Source organism: Corvus kubaryi, unplaced genomic scaffold (assembly GCF_017639235.1).
Source record: "Corvus kubaryi isolate FWS band 111438036 unplaced genomic scaffold, C.kubaryi_AGA036_p1.0 split1-131, whole genome shotgun sequence".
Taxonomy (NCBI): Eukaryota; Metazoa; Chordata; class Aves; order Passeriformes; family Corvidae; genus Corvus; species Corvus kubaryi.
In genome coordinates this window covers 7,631,598-7,651,485 of record NW_024582073.1, presented here as the reverse complement: position 1 = coordinate 7,651,485, position 19,888 = coordinate 7,631,598, and the positions used below count along the sequence as shown (strand labels likewise).

Genomic DNA, 19,888 nt, shown 5'->3' with positions numbered 1-19,888 from the left:
AGCAACCTGGTCAAGTGGAATGTGTCCCTGCCCATAACATGAGGGGTGCAACTAGGTAGTCTTCGAGTTCTACTTCCAACCCAAACCATTCTATGATCCTATGATTTTCTTTGATAATGGAAATTTCAAAGTTATTGGCAGTGCAACTTTTTACAGGCAAAAAGATTACCTGTGGGATGATGTGACTGGCTCTAATATTTTATTGATGTTTGCTCCATAATATTGTATTTTACTTGGTGTCTTTATAAGGCTAATGTGAGGGGAAGGGGACACTAGCAAATTGAATCACACAGATCTCTGCAACAATTAAGGGGTTTTGAAATAATAGTAACAGCTCAGCTATTACCTCTCTTAGCCTATTCCCCACACAGGAGTCTCTACCTGAAGCGGCTTCATATAAATGTCACAGGACAGTCTAGGTACATCTTGTCTGGCTTCTGCTGAATGCAGGAACAGCTCAAAGAACTGCACAATGTGAAAGGAGGTTGTTGGGCACTCCTTATTTTGGCTTCTTGTGCCTCACCTAAACTGCTGAGAACAAAACTATTGTCAGTAGCTCCTGCCTCTTCCCCTTCAATCTTTGTGAGGAGTGTCCTTGCAGAACAAAGAAATGCTTGTCCTTTCTTACAAACCAGAGTAACATTTCCAGGACTCTTCTCAGAGACTCTCTCATTTTTCTATTTGAGAAGAATTTCTTGGAGATGTAAAATTGATAAATATGAGGAGAGAGGGAAATAAGGATTGAGCAAGCAAAAGAGAAACAAGAATTACATTACAGTGTTTCTTCCCAGGAGAAGTGCAGACTAGGTTAGGTTTAATCACAGGATCATCTTTTGCTTCTGATTTTCAAATGTTTCATTTTATCCCATCATACACTGAATGGCATAAATACACTAATAAGAAAATACTGATAGAACTTTCAGCACTTGATAAATAAAATCCAATTAGATGTGGACAGATATAGATCTTCTTTCAACTAATTTAAACATATTTCTCATTTATTTTAAATAAATTTTGCCCCAGCTGACTTCACAGCATTGCTGTGCCCTGTTGAACAGGAGCTGCTCTTACGCCAGTCAGTGCTAGACCTGTATCACACAGTTTGACTCTAGAGGATACAGGGTCTCACAGAGACCATGAGCCCTGGGCAGATAACCTGTTCTCTTATCGGAGCTCAGGTCACCTGTGAGCAGGCTGTAACCTGGTTGTATGAGTGTGTGCTGGATGAGCAGCAGCAAGGACTCTGGGAGGTGAGCTCAGCTGTAGTCTTTGTGCCTTCTGAACCTGACCATAGCTGAAGCATTACAAAGAGCAGGGAGAGGCCAGGTCATGCCCTGCACTCCTTTGCTGTGGTATTACAAGTATTCTTCTGCTTCGAAATCAAAGCCCTTTGATATCCCTGATATATGAACAGCACTCTGTGCAGAAGATATGTGGAGAAGTCTGAAGTGGCAGAAAAAGAGATGTGATGTTATATGGTATTATTTGAGGAACAGAAACGGTAACAACACACATATACATGGTGTCAGAGGATGGAAAGACTTCCTTTTGGTTTTTCATTTTTTAGTATACTGCCAAGTGATTTTAGGATAAAAGGAACAGTATAAATATCACAAGTAATATTGTTATTACTTTTGTTATTTCCTCTGACATCCCCAACATTGACACACAGTGAAAAGTACAAATGAATTACAGATATAAATATGCTATACCAATATCTGAGGTATAATTGCATTCTGTATCTATTTTACTCTACAGTTGAACAATTTTGAGGATGTCAACCTTCAGGAGGTAAAAGTGCACTATTTTACAAACAGCAGTATATGTTGTGTGTGTAGATAAGAGAGACAAGAATTGCCCAGGAGCTAGAAGATCAAAGAATTTAGGCTGTTGCTGGATCATAGGCCTTCTCTGTAACTGTGCCCAGCTCCTCAGAGTTATCCAGCCCTATGAAATGCAAACAGGGACAAAAGGCATGTCTCATGTCCTGTGTTATGACAGGTAGAGGAGCCTGGGCTCCTACACAGCTTTTGGAAACTGATGTATTCTTAGAGCTGCTGTTTGTGGATGAGGTGAGTTACAATGCACAGCCCGAAAAAAGCCACACAAGTATTTGTACTGTTTTAAAGCCTGAGGAAAACAGGGACCTGACCACTTTTTTGGAGAAAGCAAAGCTAGCGTCTCTTTGGGAGTGTCCCAGACTCTCTAGCTACCTTGTTTAGGAGTGCAGCTCTTGGTAGCCTCACATGTAAATTGGTATTGGTGGACCTTCCCAGCTTGCTGATAGTTATGAGGATGGCAACTGGTGATATCATTTCAGTGCCCTAAGGGGTCACAGATTACAAGTCCTACATTTTATACCCCCTTTAATTGCCAAAACTGCATAAGAAAAAGTATAGTGTTATTTCAAGACAAGGCCAGTACATGCTTTGACTTGAGTGTATGAGTGCTGTGTTGCAGAAATCAGTCTTCATTCTATTGAGCTTTTCTAACATGCACAGTTTCCTGAATTTAATAAAGTTCTGAATTTTACTGAATATTGATGTAGTGCTGGATCCTTGAAGGCAATGCAAACAGTACTGCAGTCTTAATGTAGTAAAGCACTTAAGACAGAGTGTAAATTCAAAATTATGTGTGCACTGTGCTTTTCTGTGTGAGAGCCCATAAAGGGCTGGACTTCAGACAGTGACATGTAAGGGATGTGATTTCATACCAAGAGTACACGCCACGACTGGGGACTGCTTGCAACAGCTTCAGTAGGTGTAAACAGATCTTACTTGCCAAAGAAAAAACATTTTACTTTGGTAGATAAGTCTGTGTGTTGGAAGAGATCTTATGACCAGCAAATCAATTCTTCTGGGAAGATAGCATTAAAACTTTAATTTGAACCAGACAACCAATAGACAGAATGGACTGGTCCACAACACCATTAGCATTGTTCTGTGTGGTTATGATAGCAAATATTGTAGTTTTTGCTAGAACACAGGTCTTCAATCTTCAGCCATCTCATCCAAAGAATGTTGCATATTTTCTCATAAACAGTGACTTGATGAAAAGTATGTTTTTCATTAAATGCTATACATTTTTGAAAACGTGTATGTTCTCATGAAGTAGCACATAGAAAAACAATGAAACATTTTGGTCATAGCTTTTGAGTTTCAAATTATCTTTCAGAAAGTATTCACTATTTTTGTATGTATTTTGGAAGTCTTTTAAAATGCAAAAGCTAGTAAAAGCTTTTAAATCTTGCAGAAATGAAATGCTTAATTTTTTTTTTTTCTGCAGAACTTCTTCAACAAGAAAGTCATAGCTATTTTCTTACCTTCATTTTCTGAGTGTAAAATAAAAACAGAAAGTCCAAACCAGATTGTGATCAGAAAGTTAGATCACAATTCTTCTTGCCACTCAGTTATTGATACAAATTCAAGCTATAAATGATGTAATGACAATTATGAAGTGAGCAGTTTAATTCAATTTTAGATATGCAAGCATACATACAAAATATATATATGCATAACTCATTTTCATTTGCTCAACATTTTTGTTAGATCATGAGAGTTGCATTTACTCACTGAAGCATCTCTGGCACAGGGTTTGTAATGTGCTCTAGATTCCTGCCTCAGCCTACTTAGTGAAGCAGATACTTCTGCCAGTCTGATAGTATCTAATTACAGAGCCATGGGGTGCATAATTCAGCAGAATGCTCTGAGATGCTGAAAGATGATATTCTGAGACAGAGAAGGGTATATCAGCCCTTGATTTAGGTCACACAAGCAATTCAGTACTGCATGAATAACATGTTGAATATTATACCTGAACATAGTAAAAACCTTTAGAAATCTCTTATGTGATAAAGCTTTTCAGCTTTTACCAAACTGCTATACCAGCTTATTTTTTTTTTCACTTATAACTTTCTTCTTCAAAAGAATCAAGTGTAAATTTGTGGATGATGCTTCCATCAAAATTAATGATACATGAATATGCATGTAAATAGCTATTCTTTTCAACTAATGGGGTTAAAACACATGCTTATACTTTCTACTTAGAGATAGGATTAAAAAACATCCCATGACTACTTTGGTAGTGTTGCTGTCATGGTTTTCATTTGCAACCAAATAAAAATGAGGTTAGCATCATGAGTATAGTATTCCTCTCACTGTTGGATTTGTCTGTTTACTTGTTTGCAGACATGGTCATATACAAAGGTTTTCAAAAAGCAAATTTCACCACTGTTTTAGGAGAAATCCCTTTATGCCCCAAGGTATAGCAGTAGTCCTTACAGTACAAGCAGAGAAGCGTTGGCTTGGACCACTGTTAGCTATTAACTGTGCTGCAAAAATGTCCATGTTAAGGGTTTTGGTGAAAAGATAAAAAGCCACTCAAAGCCAGCAAGGCAGACAAAAATGTCATAAAACATATTAAAGAAAATCTATAGAGTGTGTTTAGAGAGTGATTAATGGCAAATACAATGAAGAATTAATTTAGCATTGTTTTTCAATAGTTAATTTTATAAATTCTCCTCACAAAGAGGAGAGAAATATCTGCTCAGACTGGTGGGACTGGTCAGGGCCAAGGTAACTACGAAACCAATAGAAAAACACGGACACTTCTGCTGCTGCTTTAGTTGCAGCTGGACCCAGAAGTCAGGGATAAGAGATGGTGGGGAAAGACTGAACTCAGAGATATTCATGAGAGATTTATGGTGTTTATCTGGCTTTCAGAAGCACCATGGAAACACCTGACTGTTGTACTGTTTTTTCAGAGCTACTGAGACGTCTGTTATTATTGACGAGGCAACTGTTATACAGAAAATGTAAATGCTCAAAGACATGTTTTAGGAGTGTGATTCTCAAATATTTCATATTTCTGAAGCTCCGGTAATACGCAACTTTTTTTTTAAAGACATTCCAAAATTTTTAAGGAACTTGGAAATTCACATATTCGGTAATATATTTGTTGTACAGTTACACTGACTACTGGGATTTCGTTTAAAAAAGGTTCAGGATGTCTTATTTTGGTGACCTTCTCCCTGTTTTATCATGTACTTTGTTTTGTTTTACTGCCTGTCTCTTTGTTATTTTTTCATGCTTTTATTTCTACATTTGGTCTCTACTACTCTTCCTCTGTCAGTATTCTGACATTTTAGGTTTTAGTTTATCACCTGGTTTTCGTTAATTCTGTATTTTCAGTCCTTTATCAGTCCCCAGCATCCCTTCATTTTGTTGCTTATCTGCTTGCTCTATTAAGCCTTCTCTTTTCCAGCAGCAATTTCTTCCTATCTTTTGTGGTCCCTCTTGATAATGAGCTCACAAATTTCACCTCATGGGTGAAAATCCCTCATGTTGCTTGCAGAAGATTTGCCCAGTTAAGGATTACATTGAGTTGCAACCACGTCAGATGGACAGCAGTGGGATGGCAGAGGGTTCGATTTCCCCCAGTTGTACACCAGGACCAGGATGGACAGGGCTTTGAACAACCTGGTCTAGTGGGAGGCGTCCATGCTCATGCCAGGGTGCTGGAACTAGATGGTCCTTAAGGTCTCTTACATCCCAAACCATTCTATGATTCTATGACTCTCTGATTTGCAAAAGCCCTGACTGACCTGATGAAGAAGTCTAGGAAAAGACTGAGTCAGGCACAAAGGAAGTAACATGGTTTTTTCGTGTTCAATCATGAACAGGATTGAAGCAATTACTTTTTCTCTCTAGACAGAAAAAAAGGGGCAGCTGTTTCTTAGTCACTGGAAGTGGCAGCTCTACTGTGAAATGATGCAGGTCATGCTAATGCTGTTTCTGGCTGCTTGACGCTCCCAAGAAAAATGCAAGCTATTCAGGCTGAGGCAGTAAAGCAGAATGTGCCTTTTGACTATTGGGGAGATGGTAACACTAAAGATGGTTAAACTAAGAGCTGTAAACGATGTAGAGGATTGTTACTAAAGCAAATTTATTTTCCCCTGAAAACTTAAATCCCTTCCTTGGCAGTCTTTCTATTCAGACTCTTTCTCTGAACCACAATCTTGGCCCATGTGCACAGAGTTTCCTGAATCTGACACAATAGTTGCCGCCTTCAGCCAAACGGTAATCTGTAAGTGTTGCCTACAATCAAGAGAGAAAAACCCCTTGCAACAGTGTTAGAATAGTAAAGTAAAAAGCAGACCTTTATTTGGAAGCTTCCAGGTGTCCCAGTGGTGATGGGCACACCCAGCACCAGATTTCTACAATTTTTATAAGGTTAATTAATTAGGATATCAAATGGGTACATCCAATAGGAGATTCAGTTGCCCCAGTAACCCAGCCCTGGGTCAACCCCTTGGAGCTGGTCCAAGGGCTTCTTTGTCCCCCTTCTTGCTATGATTTCTCAGATTCTGGTTGGAAAACAAAACGTTTTTCTTGTAGGTCCTCTTCCTGACAATAAGACTAAACAGTATTTGAGGAATGTATTACAAGGTTAGCTTGTTGTTCTAAAATCTAGGGGGAAAGGGTAGGAAAATACTGGAGCTACAGCCATTCATTTGCAATCTATCAAGCTACAAAGATATGAAAAATACATAAAAAGCTTAGGCATCATAAGCTTCTTGCTTCAATGAGAATTCCACCTACAAGAAGTGCAAATAAGTGGTTAATGTAAGTTGCTCCAAATCTTTTGGTACATTCATCTGTCTAACTTCCACAGCTTTATTAAAGTTTTGTCATGCCCATTAACCAGAGAATTCTCTTTAATTTCACCCGGAGTTTTATGTGTATTTATGAGTTACATGGGGTGATTCTAATTTCAAGTTTACAAAGCAAAATTGTAAAAGTTCATTTTCTAAAGTGTCTTGCTTTTCATTTGTTTACATTGCTTGCTATTAATTATGCTTTTGCCACAGTTAAAACCTAAAAAGGAAAAACACAGTGTTTACTGGTTTACTTCAAGAGTGTATCCTGGTAATTAAATATTACAGTTTGCAGCCTCTATATTGTTTAGAAAAATAAGAATTAACATAGATTCTTATTATAACCCCCCAGTTTTTAGTTACCAATGTGGTTTTCAGACAGGTGACTGACAAGAAGGATTTTCGTACCATGATAAAAGTCCTTGCAAGGACAAATTGTGTACATTTGTAGCACAGAAAACAAGGTTTTTATCAAAATTTCCCTGAAGAATTATTTAGTCCATGTCCTTGATACTTCTTTGCAGGGCAAAAAATGGTATTTCTTTACTGCAACATTAGGAAAAAATAAAGGAATAAACATAAAAGTGACTCTTTGTACACACCTTCCACTTGATATCTTTCCAGATCACTTTACAACTTTCCATTTTTCCATCTCTTCAGCTGCTTATTTGTATGCTGTAGGGACACCACAGTTCTGATGCTTCACTAGATAATGACTGTCTGTACCCATGCTGCCAGCCTCTGGTGTCTGGGAACAAACAGCATTAGAGATTAGAGCTATGGAGGAACAAGAGCTTTCATCCTGTTGAATAGTTTTGCTCTTCAAAACGTATTGTCACTCCAAAGAGGAAGAAATGATGAATGTGTGAAATTTTCTATTTAAGCAATATTTTAGAAACTTCTTTTGGTTACTTATGAAAACAACGAACTCCTCTTCCTTCAAGCAACCCATGTGTGGTTACTAAAATATTTTGCAGTATTTATGTAGAGTACTTGTCTTTTACATAGAGAATGAGCTAATTCTCTCACTTGGAATGTGTGAACAATATGCTGGAGAAGAGTCAATGCTGCAGTAGCAGTATAACAGATTTTCAACCTAGAAAACGGGCTGGAGAAAAGCAGCCCGTTTTCATAACACTTGTTCCTAAAATTGAATTTCTGACATCCATTCAAAGAGAAAAAATATTGACCTATCACAACATGGTTCCTTTCCAGAATGGGAGATGAAAGTCATAGTTACATATGTTGGCAATTGCACTTCCAGTGCTCTGTAAGTGATCTGTGAAATGCAAATATTTTTCCTAAGAACTCTTTACCATACGAAGAACCTTGCAAACACCTCTCTAAGCAGAATATACTTTTTGCAAGGATCTTTTTTTTTTTGTATTTAGATAGTAAGATAAATCATGACTGGTTATATCGCAAAATCTGCAATGGCATCTGCCCCATTTAACAACTATGTTTTTATAGCTATTGCATGACATGGGTAGAAAATTATCTATTCACCTGTCAAAGTTCATTTTCTGTACAGTGTTACAGTATAGTAGAGGTATTCTTGCTTTTTGTTTTCTAACTTGTGTTTTGACACCTGGAATACTGATGAAATAATTCAATATAATTTGCTTAATATAATGGACAATTTGGAAAGCTTGGAATTGCATTACCACCTTCTTAAAAAGCTGGCATTTCAGTTATATATTTGAACATAATGTCTTTGTTTAGACTAATGATTCTCAGGCTTCTTGAAAATTTATCACTCTCTTGGGCAAAATAATCCTTGTAGTATTTACACTATCTAATTATTTTCATCCTAGAAAGGAAAGAAGCAGCATAAACTTTTACATGAGGAGAAGTGGGGTAAAATGTCAAATCTGATCTGTAGAGCGAAACTTTTTCCATCTAGCTGCAGTAGGTTTTTGATTGGACACTGAATACACACAAAATATACCTTTTTATTGTTGTTTGGATGTTAGAGTAATTTGTTGTGGAACTACATTAAAAATTAGGGATACATCTGTATCTTCTGCAGTCATAATCTAGTTCAGCATGGAGACCCAAAGTATTCTGAATTAATGTTTGCTCATAGATGTGCTAAGGCGTAGCTCAGGCTCTTGTCTTGAAGGAGATTGTCAACAACACCTAAGGCAGAAAGTTTAGTCTTATTATGGGTACTACCAGACTCTCTGTGTGCAAACACAAGTGACTGTATTGACAGAATCAGACATCAGCAGAACAGTGTCAAATTATTCACATTTGGAATTCCACCAGGATCTAAAATATATCTGTTTGTTGAAAATATAGAAGTTGGCTCACCATCTCTAAGGCTTTCCAAAAAAAGTCAAGTTGCACCTTACTTAAACCTCTTAAATTGCCTTAAGTTGGTGTTTTCAAGAACTTCATTCCTCCTGTTCCATCTTCACATTTGAAAAAAAGATGAATGTTGGACTGTGTTTTTAAGATACTGTTTGGTTTTGTTTTTCTTAAATAATATTTTAAATAAAATTACTCAATACTTGGAAGCTACTGACACTTCTCAATGTAATGAGAACTATTTTTTTTTCAGGTCTCAACAGTCCCAGAGTTTGGCCGCATAGTGATTTATACCACCAGTCTTCGTGTGGTGAGAACCACTTTTGAAAGATGTGAACTGGTTAGAAAGATATTTCAAAATCACAGAGTTAAATTTGAAGAAAAAAATATTGCTCTGAACAGTGATTATGGAAAAGAACTAGATGAAAGATGCAGAAGTGTCTGCGTAGTTCCCTCACTCCCTGTTGTGTTTATTGATGGCCATTATCTCGGGGTAAGTAAAGCATGAACTTATATGTTTTATCTTAGAGTTGGGAAGAGCGGATGAAAGTCTTGATGAACGAGAAGCAGGAGTTTTAGAAAATTGTCTGCAGTGCTGCAGAGAGGGCAACAATCAAATACAGAAATCCTTTTGTAGTATGCACTGCACAGATCCTCACTGATAAATTTTATCTAAAGATGCAAAAGACAACCAGGGAGAAACTATCTGGAGGAGTGTAAGAGGCAGTAATACATCTAAGACATCATCTGTTTCTTAAAAAATATCTTATTCTGTAATTGAAACCATGAAAATAGAGATGAATGGATTTTTTCCCTCATGAGAACCTGCATGTATGAGTGACTCAGGAAGAATATATATAGCATAAACCTGTCATTTAGTAATATCTGTGTTGAATATGAGACTAACACCTTGGGGTGTCAGGCTTTAAATATACATTGAATTTTGGATGATGTAGTTTGTATCAGGACCTATAGTCAGCTGAACATATTTTAGATACAAAATTGGCTAATACTTTTAAAAAAGCCTGGCTATAGAAGAGAAAAAAACCCAGCCCAATTCTGCCCTATTATAAGACATAAACTCCAAATGGAAAACTCTAATCCCCATTTTTACACTAGTATTCTAGGTCTAGAAGACTATTGATATTTGAAATCACCTTTTCATTGAATCTGTACTTTTGAAACGTATTCCTCATAGACAGAAAAAGAAAAAATCAAAAGAAAATGATTCTGGAAAGTGGCATAAAGAAAACAGGCTGAAAGCTCAGAGCAGGTATTTGTTTGGAGTTGTAAAAAGCTAGCAATTAGCACCGACTGCGAGACTGTGATTGTGAAGGGAAACTATATTTAAACACAGTGAGGTTATTGTGTTTGCATCACTTAAGGCTTTCATTTTCACAAAACATTTAAGCAACAAAATGCAGTGTAACCAACAATCAGGGATAATAAATATTGGGCCTGTATGAACACTTCCTTCTCCTCTTCCCCATGCCTTCCTAGCTTTCCATGTGTTCTGAATGATTTAGACTTCCCTGAGCACTAAAACAAGATCGTTTGCTGTCATAGGCCTTGCCAGTCCACTATAGCAGCTGTAAAATCACCTGTGTGCAGAGTATTAACAGGCAGTGATTTTTACTTCATAGTAGAATATGCTTCTATAAAAACTCTGGAGAGTTCTCCAGCCAGCTAGGAGTAGAGTGCTGCATTCAACAGCAGCTTAAAATTCAACAGGGTTCAGACTAAGATTTTCTTATCTAATTATCATGTTGAAAGTGTAAGTGGTGAGTTATGATTGACTCCAAGGAAATCTCAGTCCACATATGATCAATTTGTCAAAAGAATTCAGATAAGATACTGAAATTGATAAAATATGTTATTTGCTTACCTGTGGGAAATGCCTGGATACAGTCATTTTGGTATGATGGATGGCCCATTAAGTCACTGCCAGTTGGTTTTTTTTCTGTTTGATTGTTTTTAAAGATTGTGAGAAACTTGTTTTCTCTCATTAAAACTCTCTAAGTACTGTATGAGATATTTTGGAGGGGTATAGAAAAGAAGTAAAGTGAATTAGGAAGATAGCTTTCTGTAGAAGAGACAAATATACCTCCTATAGATAATGAAAAATGAAATAATTTGGTGTTCTGATCTACAAACATTTACTGCAGCAAGGCAACTGCACTTACGTTGTTTAGCACAAGAAAACTAAAAGCCATGGCCTGCTGAAAACCAGGAAAAGCCCCAGATATGGAGTGTGTTTTCTTGCTTCTTTTCCTTTCTCTTTTTTATTTTTTTAAATTGATGAGGCACACTGTAGTTAACTGGAACAAATTTTAGTTTCATGAGAGAATTAAAGCTATTCCATGTAAAAGTGACATTATTTGTGGAAAAGCAGATTTGCAGGCAGGGAACAGTGCATGAGACGTCTCCTCTGCTCACAGAGAGCTCATGGCAGCATGTGCCTCACCCCTGCTCCCACATGAGGTTCGTGCCCTGCACTGCTCTCCACTAACTATCACCATGGGAGGCACTGCTGCTTGCTGCAGCACCACTCTGGGGTGCTTTAGCTGAGACGGACCATGATGAGAAAGCCAAGTTTGGTGTGAGCGGGGCTAAATGGGGCAGCGCACTGTGGCTGCAAACAGAGCACCTGTGCCTAGCAGGGAGGTGGGAATGGAGAGCCCCAGGATGAGCCTGTCACCTGCCCTGGCAAGGGACCTGTGTGCACTCATAGTTTGGTAAATGTGGCAAGCCCCATTATTTTATGGAAGTTTTTTCTCTGTCTTAATATGGCTTCACAAGAATTTGAAACTCATTCATTTAGGGAAATAAGGAGCGGGGCACTAGGCACGTTGAGAAGGTCTGGCAATGAAGTATTCACCCCCCGTCTCTGTCAATTCACCTTCAGAAAACAGTGCATCATGATCCCAAAGGCAGAATATTGGCTGGAACCTGTGCTAGGCTTGTGTTTCATTAAAATGCAATTGAGAACTAATTACAGAATTTGGTCTCGTTGGTAACAGTGGATATTTCTATAGTGTCTTTTATAATAATTAACTTCTGATATGCAAATGAAACACAAAATCCCAAAGCCTAGTGTGACAGTAAATAAATCATGCGATATTTTCCTCTTTTTCTCTCTCTTTTTTTTTGAATTTTGAATATTTATTTCCTGAAAAATCCCTCCCTGAAGGAAATTGCATGTAGCAATACAAACGAGAATCTATATTGAGCTTTTAATGAGTCATAAGTAGAAAAAACCCCAACCCTGAACTAAAATATGAACAGTTTTGAAAGGTGAAAGATCATTCTTAATGAGATAAAAGTAACAAAAGCACCAAACCCCAGCATATGTGCACCTGATAGAGTATATGGTACCCAAGCTGTTCAGAAGCATGGACGAAGTTGTTTGAGCACTGCAGGCTGTGGGGATAAATATTCACACTGCTGTGGAATTTATCATTGCCTGCACAGGGACAATGTAACAAATCCATGACTTGGGCAGAAGCAATAGAAAAATCGTATTTAGCCCCTGTCAAGCAAAGTCCTGCATGCTGCAGTACAGGAGGGCTTTTAATCTTCTCATTTTTTTCAGGATTGAATCATTGTATTTCTTGACACATGCTGTCTAAATATCAGTCTGTCAGGAAATTGCTGTTTCTTTCTGCTGCATGCTCTTAACAGGCTGATCTAATCCCTTCTTTTCACCTGAGGTTGTCTCCATCTGAAATGGAATTATGCCATCTGCTGGGATACCAATGCAGAATAAAAAATTACTTCCAGAAAACAGAGAGCCACACAGGAAAAAATAATGGAACATTCATTTACTCTTATAAAGGCATTTAGAATTGTTAAAGTTTGATGTTCTGCAAAGACCCACTCTCCTGAAAAAGGGATGCAAATAAAACAGGCAAATGAAGTCATTCTTTGTAAAAATGTTAACTCACAGAATAATTTTTTAAAAATACATGTATTTGTTTTTTCTACTTGAAATATGTGATTGAATTCCAGCATTCACTTGCCATACAAAACTACTCGATTTGTTTCAGATATGTGAATTTAAGACTGTTTTTTCTGAGGAAAATATCTCCTGTTTAGTTTTCCCAGCTATAATGAATCCAAAACAGCATGAGGTTTATAGTATTGACACATTGGTTACAATCATTTCCAAAGAATGATGAGGCTGTTTTTGTAGCTGACTTTTGGAAAATACATGTGTAAAATATTTTTTTTGTGAAACAGGAATTAACAGTTTCCTTTTAGCTGATTTCCAGTGGCCATGTGTATTTTAGCTCTCTACAACCTCCGTGTTTTGTTAAATACCTTCTTCTGGTATTCACTTGATGGGAGAATGTGAATGGCTCTGTGGCAGTAAAAGTATTATGTAATTATTGCATTCAGTCACCTAGCATTTTCCCCCTTGTTTCCTTCATTTTTCAGTTTTAACATGTCAGGAAATGCAGGATTCAATTGCTTTTTACACACCACCCTTTCCTGTTCTTTGAATATCAAATCCAGAATTCTGGTGCTGGTACTATACCGCAGTGTCACTTTTCTCAGTTTGTGGGCAGATTTCCAGGAAGTTGTTTGTACCCTCTGTGTATCTGCTGCCAAGGGGCCCCTGGCTGCGAGAGGTGTGGTGTTGCACACTGAAGGGAGTGTGAGCTGTGGGCAAAGACGGGGAGCACACAGCCCAACTCCTTGCCACGCCACAGTGAAGAGCATGGCAGAGCCAGTGATGGTGAAGGGTGTGAGTGCATTTTTGCTGCCTTAACAAGAGGCCTTTCTTATGTGCTTAGCAAAACAGGAAATAGGGCAGGCAATTTATCTGCAGTGCAAGCGTGTCCACAAGAGGTATGTTGCAGTGCCTTGCTAATTTTTCTCAGGGTATAAGGAATGATGTGGAAGAGAGGCTGCTTCCCAAAACCAGCAGGTATTCTAGTAAAGCCAAGTGCAGAGCCATATACCTGTGTTTATTCCTTGATGAAGAATTACATCATGGAAATGGTAATGGTTTATATCCAAGATAGGTAGCAGCAGACAGGTTCATTGACAGGACAGAATGGGGGCAGTAGAAAAAGTAGTGGACCTTGTCCTAGTTCTACAGTTAAAGGGAATTATATATGGGATTTTAATAGCTGAAATATGATGTTAATTTCTGAATGTTCTCAAGGGATAATTGGGAAAATAATGCTATTAATTAAAATTGTCTGGAAAAATAATGATTTAGCCAAGTGTGTGGCATTTCCTTGCCAAAAGAAGGGCAAATATCTGACTGCAACCCCTGGGCTCCTCTGACATGGCAAAGACTCAGCAAAGTGAGTAGATAAAGGATTCGCAGGCTTCTGCTTTGAAATCTAACTGGGTAACAAAACTGAAAACTCCCTTCTCCCTGCTGATTCTCCAAAGATTATGCCCACTGTCCCTCATGCTCTTTATGTTGCTCTCTGGAGGGACAGGTTATTTAATGCTTTACATACCTTTGTGAGTAATTGTGGACTGAGCACCACCTAGGAAAAGAAAGGCATCACTTTCTGGTCATAAAGCAGCTATTGGACTTACTTAACAGCTGCTTTAATTATTCTATTAATTATAGACTCTGTGTGTTAGGACTCAAAGATCCAACGGGAAGGTTAACCTCTGCAGATTGTATTTATATTTCACTTGGGCAGCCACTAATCAGAGAAGACAGACTGGAACACTTAAAAACATTGACAGCCATTCTGATGCTTGGGTTTTAATTAAAAAACCATAGCTTCCTACCTTGAAAAGAACACAGCTGACTGACTGACTGTCATCAGAAATATAAATAATTAAAAATATAAATCTATAATGGGAAACCTGTCAAACTTTTAACTACTGTGCTGTAAAAGTCAGTTAGCATTATCACACAACATCACTGTAACATGGGGCAGAACTCACAGGAATGTTTTTGCCTGTGGCAACAGAGAAGAGATCCTTTCCTAAAGGGGGCAAATTGAGGCTTGTCTAGCTTAAGGAATTTGGAGTGCTGCAATCCCATCATCAATAAAGTTGCAAATCCTTAATGTCTCTGCTTCGGATGACCAGCACAAGCTTTGTCTTAAGCTGCTGCAGTGTATTTAGGCCCCAAGCCAATACTCCATGTGCTGCCTTGGCCAGCCCTCACTGTTGTACCAATGACTCCCATTGGCTGCTCTGTGTGAAAGCAGGGAAAGATGAGAGACAAGCGTGAAAGGGCCCAACAGACTGCTAAAAGCTGCTCTGCTGGGAACACAGCCTAATGCATGTGTGGGAGCTGGTGTGCTCTTTGCCCATGATCTATAATGGATTTCAATAGAAGAATCAGCACAATAAGGTTAGATGATCAGTCCCCTGTCATATTCTGTGATTAACTACAACTAATTACCTTGTGTGATACTTCTTTTTTTAAATAACTCTTTGAAAGTATAACACTGTAAGAGTAGTGTCCACTGAAAAAGTGGCTTTCCACATCCACTAAAATATTTACATTTTCCTTTTTAACTAAAATTAAAATCATAAAATAAGAGTCAAATGTGCTTCTCTTTTGTATGAAGCCAGAGCAAAAAGACTTTCTACAGGGAAAATAACCTTAGTAGGGTGTCATACAAAGACCTTTGAAAGGTTTGGTTGCCTTTAGTTGCCATTTGGGCTACACACTTGCAGCCTCTGTAGTCCCCAGCAAGGTGCTGTGAATGGTTTGACATTTCGAGGAATATTCGAGACACACATATGTTCTCTGTGCTCACCAGCAGCTTTTCCTGCCCCTCCCAGAAACTGGGAGAGGTGCTGGTGGGGAGCTGGGGCTGATTACAGGCAGCTCAAACTAATGGCACATCTGAGACCTGTGCCAGCATCCCACTGCACCTCAGCCCTGTGCCAGTGCCCCACCACATCTTCTAGGTAATGCTGGAAGCAAACTCAAAGACAAAATTTAGAAATCTGGATATGCAGGGACCAGCAAACTGGGGCAGCACAATGGCATGAACTCACCACATGGCGAAGATGTGGCCAATTGCCCCTGGCAGCAAGTAAGGCCTGTGTATCTGTGCCTCAGTTTCCTCACCTTTTGTGGGTTTCTGATTAAAAGTGTCTGCAAGTGCTTCACAATATTTAGTATTCAATGAATTTGGCTACATAAGTGAAATATAGACATTCAAATAGGGCCCTCTAATTAGAAGAGGAGAAAACAAAAAGTTCCATATCCTCCCTGACACTTTAATTTTGCCTGCAAATCTCTTTGCTTTTACTTTCAGGAGGAAAAAAGTCCCCAACACTTCATTAGAGCCTTGGTTCAGGACACAGAAACCCTAAGAGGCCTGATGTAGTCAGACTAAGTTATTATTACTTATTGTTGTGTCTGACTTTAATGTTGTTATTATATTTTCAATACTCTTTTTCTCCTTGTGTTATACATTAGGCACATTATGTCTTAATTCAGTGCTCAGCTGCCAGAATATTTGAAATACAATCTCCTCTTCTCATTTTGCTACATTCTCTTGTGTATTGCACATTTATATAATTGTAATTTTTTTACATAATAACTAGAAATATTTCTTATTGTGTCAGGAAACATACCCGGTAAAATAAAGGGAACACAATCAGAATTTCCAAGGTGTGTCACCTTTTAGAGAAAAGGCAATGTGATGTGTCACCTGGTGACAAACTTCAGGCATTAATATCAGACCTGTGATTAGATTCTCCTCTCCTTCTAGCTTTACTAAGTTTGACCTAATTGCGATATAATTAATGTGAGTCAAACTTGTCCTCAACCTGTTTAAAATTTCAAGACCAAATCTTCTAATCATCTCTGGTTTTCTCATGGTAAAATGGCTGACATTTTTCATCTTCTTTTTCCCTGATAGGGTGCTGAGAAAATTTTACTAATGAATGAATCTGGGGAACTGCAGGATCTCTTAACCAAAATTGAGGTAATTGTATTTCTGCAAATAAATATAGGGAATATACATTTACTACTTGTAATAGAGTATATTTTCTTCTTTACCATTTTCTTTTCTTCTGCTATAAACTGATGATCCCAAATGCTTTTTTTGTTTTACTCTTTTTTACACTCTGTTTTGGGGAGGGAGCCCTATATTGTTATTACCTAGACTAATTTATGTCGTAATCTTCCGAGAAAAAGTACATATATAAGACAAAAAATGTCACACAACAGGAAACTGATAACTGTTCACGGAATACAACCAATGCTTCACTGCCTTTTGATGTTTTTTTGGAGTGTTTGGTGGGTTTGTTTTATAATTTCTATTTTTCTTTTGTTTTTTTTTTCTCTCAAAAATGGGTTTGCTACAATTGCAAGGGGCAGTCAGGTTTCTTCATTACTGGAGATGCAGAAAGTGGTTGCATAAACTGCCATCTGCTCAAGGAGGAAATGGCCATTGTTCAAGAAACTGAGCTAAGCAATTTTGCTTTGTTTTCTCAACTTTTGTTAGTTCCCTTAACTACATCCAGGGGTATCTGTATATTTACAAGCTTAACAAGCAAAAATGAATGTAAAGAATATAAATATTACTCTCTTAAAATTTTTAGATTATTTCAAATAATGTTCAATGAAGTAAACAATCATCAAAAATTATGAAGGATGGGAGCATACCTGAGATAAAAAGAATGTTAATTTTACATTAAATATTTTTATAGGTTGTCCCTGGGTGAGCTAATAGTAATAGGATCTGTTTGCCTTGTGAAGAAGAACAGCAAGTATATGAGCTACAGAACAAAAAGAAAAAAATGCCTGTTTTGCATGTTCACCTGAGTTTTCAATAGATTAATACTGTTATTAATGGGTTTGCAGAAATTTTTCATTTTTCTTGATGGTGCTCCAGGTACTACATTTTCTGTGGGTACTTTAGTATACTCTGGTAATAATTAGTCTCTAATTTTAAGTGGTACATAATTCCTCAGACTAACACTAGCAGGAATTGTATGGATTTTTGTTCTTTTTTGTGAATAAACCTGTAAAGTCTTTATTCAACAGTGCAATGCTAAAACATGTGTTAAGTTCCCGAAATGGCACACCTTTCCTTTCTCTGGTTTGAACTTCAAGGCAACCATTAAATAAATTAGCCACATTTTCATCAAGTGAAACTTAAAAGTGTCTTTGAAATATATTCTGTTCTCCACTGTCTTTAATCCAATAAAAAATAGAGTAAATTTATGGTTTTACTTGGGAATCAGGACAATTGAGAGGCCTCAAGCCTTGCTTGAAGCAATTTTCTCCGGGTATAAATGTTGAACACTGATGATCTTTCTTCTTTACACTTAAAGCTTCAGCATTCTACACCCATAAATTTTAATACACCATTTATTTCCTTGAGTACTGTTTGTCAGAAGCTATGAATTGCTTTTTGATATCATCAGCTTTATCTGTAATAGGTATAATATGTTCAGCATGAGCATGCAAATGCTGAAAGTCATAATATCTTAACATACAGCATAGAAAACACAACATCATCATAAAGTGCCTGGAGTTTGGATTCAATCATCGCAATATCTCCTAGATTTAATCTAAACCTAAACAACATCCAAGTAATGCATACAAGCTATCCTTTAGCTTGCTATTTTGGCAAGTATAAATGCAGGCTACTGAGGTGTAAAGTGACCAATGAACCTGCAGTGAGCCTCTCTGACATTGCATGTGGATCTGACCAAAGTAAAGACAGACTTACTGGTCTTCCGTGGGGGTTTTCCATGGGATGGGGTGGTGGATCTTGCCCAAAATGGGAACCAGAATGTGTATTTTTAGCTGTCCTGGAGCCTTCATTGTCCTAGACCTTATGGTGGTTGATGAGGTAACATTTTTGTCTTTCTTACATTCTTTGAGCAGAGAGTCCAGCTTCCTCAAGAGTGCCCCTCCTGCGGGGGCTTTGGTTTCCTGCCGTGCTCAGCGTGCCATGGGAGCAAGATGTCTGTGTTCCGCAACTGCTTTACGGACTCGTTCAAAGCCCTCAAGTGTACTGCTTGCAATGAGAATGGGCTACAGCGCTGCAGGAGCTGTGCAGGCTAAAAAGGGCATCTCCACTTGTTCAAACTAGTTTTATGGTACTGCACCAGTTTGTAATATGACTTTTTTTAAATTAATCCATTTATCCAAAACAGTCAATAAAAATCCATTTGTTGTATACTTCTGGCTTGAGCATTTGAGCTTTTTAATCTTTGATTGTCGACCATATAATGAACTCTAAAATACATCTTTCTAGTTTCCTTATAGAGAGATTTGTAGTCTGGAAAACTTATCACATTATGTGAGTGCTTCCTTTTTCTGTATGGGATCATCTGCAATCATATGTGTCTTTGAACAACGCGCTCAAGTTACAGCAAAATGAAGCTTAAACTTCAGGTTATTGAGTAGGGCTGCTTTCAAAATCAGTGAGAATAAAGATTTTGTGATATGGAGTAGCCCAAGACTCTTCCACACAGCACTTCCCTGAAAAGTCACCTGGGCTGAATTCTGTCCTGAATTCTATGTGGCAACAGAAGAACAGAAATATTTCTTGCAAGTCCCATGAATCAGCTTTCTCTTTAGTACTGCTTTCTGTTTGTTACAAAATTAATGTTGTTAGACAAAGTTCATAGACATTTAACATAGTAGATGTTCATAACCATGACAGTATCTCAGAGCTTTATGATTCTATATATCACAATAGATCTTATAATGATTCAGTGAGAATGCCTGACAGCTTTGTAAATTGCATACAAAGAAATTGAGGATGAGATTTCAGCTTTTTCACCTTAGCAACTGTTGTGGTTTTATGACTAGCCTGGCATGAGTGTTTCAGGACCTCTGTTCTCCAGGGAGGCCCAGGTCTACGCCCAGACAACTCCAGTATTGGTGGATTTCCCCAACACAAGCACAAGAGAATTAGCCAGTGATTAGTCTCAATGAACTATGGGCTCTCCATACTGAAT

At 37.9% G+C, this 19,888-nt stretch overlaps 1 protein-coding gene across 1 annotated transcript in view; it reads left to right on the top strand.

Moving 5' to 3' along the window:
• Positions 1–19,024, top strand: part of GRXCR1 (glutaredoxin and cysteine rich domain containing 1) — a 37,304-nt gene extending 18,280 nt beyond the window's left edge. The window contains exons 2-4 of the mRNA XM_042053740.1: positions 9,219–9,458; positions 16,828–16,893; positions 18,807–19,024. Coding sequence (XP_041909674.1) covers positions 9,219–9,458; positions 16,828–16,893; positions 18,807–18,986 — 486 coding nt within the window. The 3' untranslated portion in view covers positions 18,987–19,024. The remainder of the gene's footprint in view (positions 1–9,218; positions 9,459–16,827; positions 16,894–18,806) is intronic.
• The last annotated feature ends 864 nt before the right edge of the window (positions 19,025–19,888 follow it).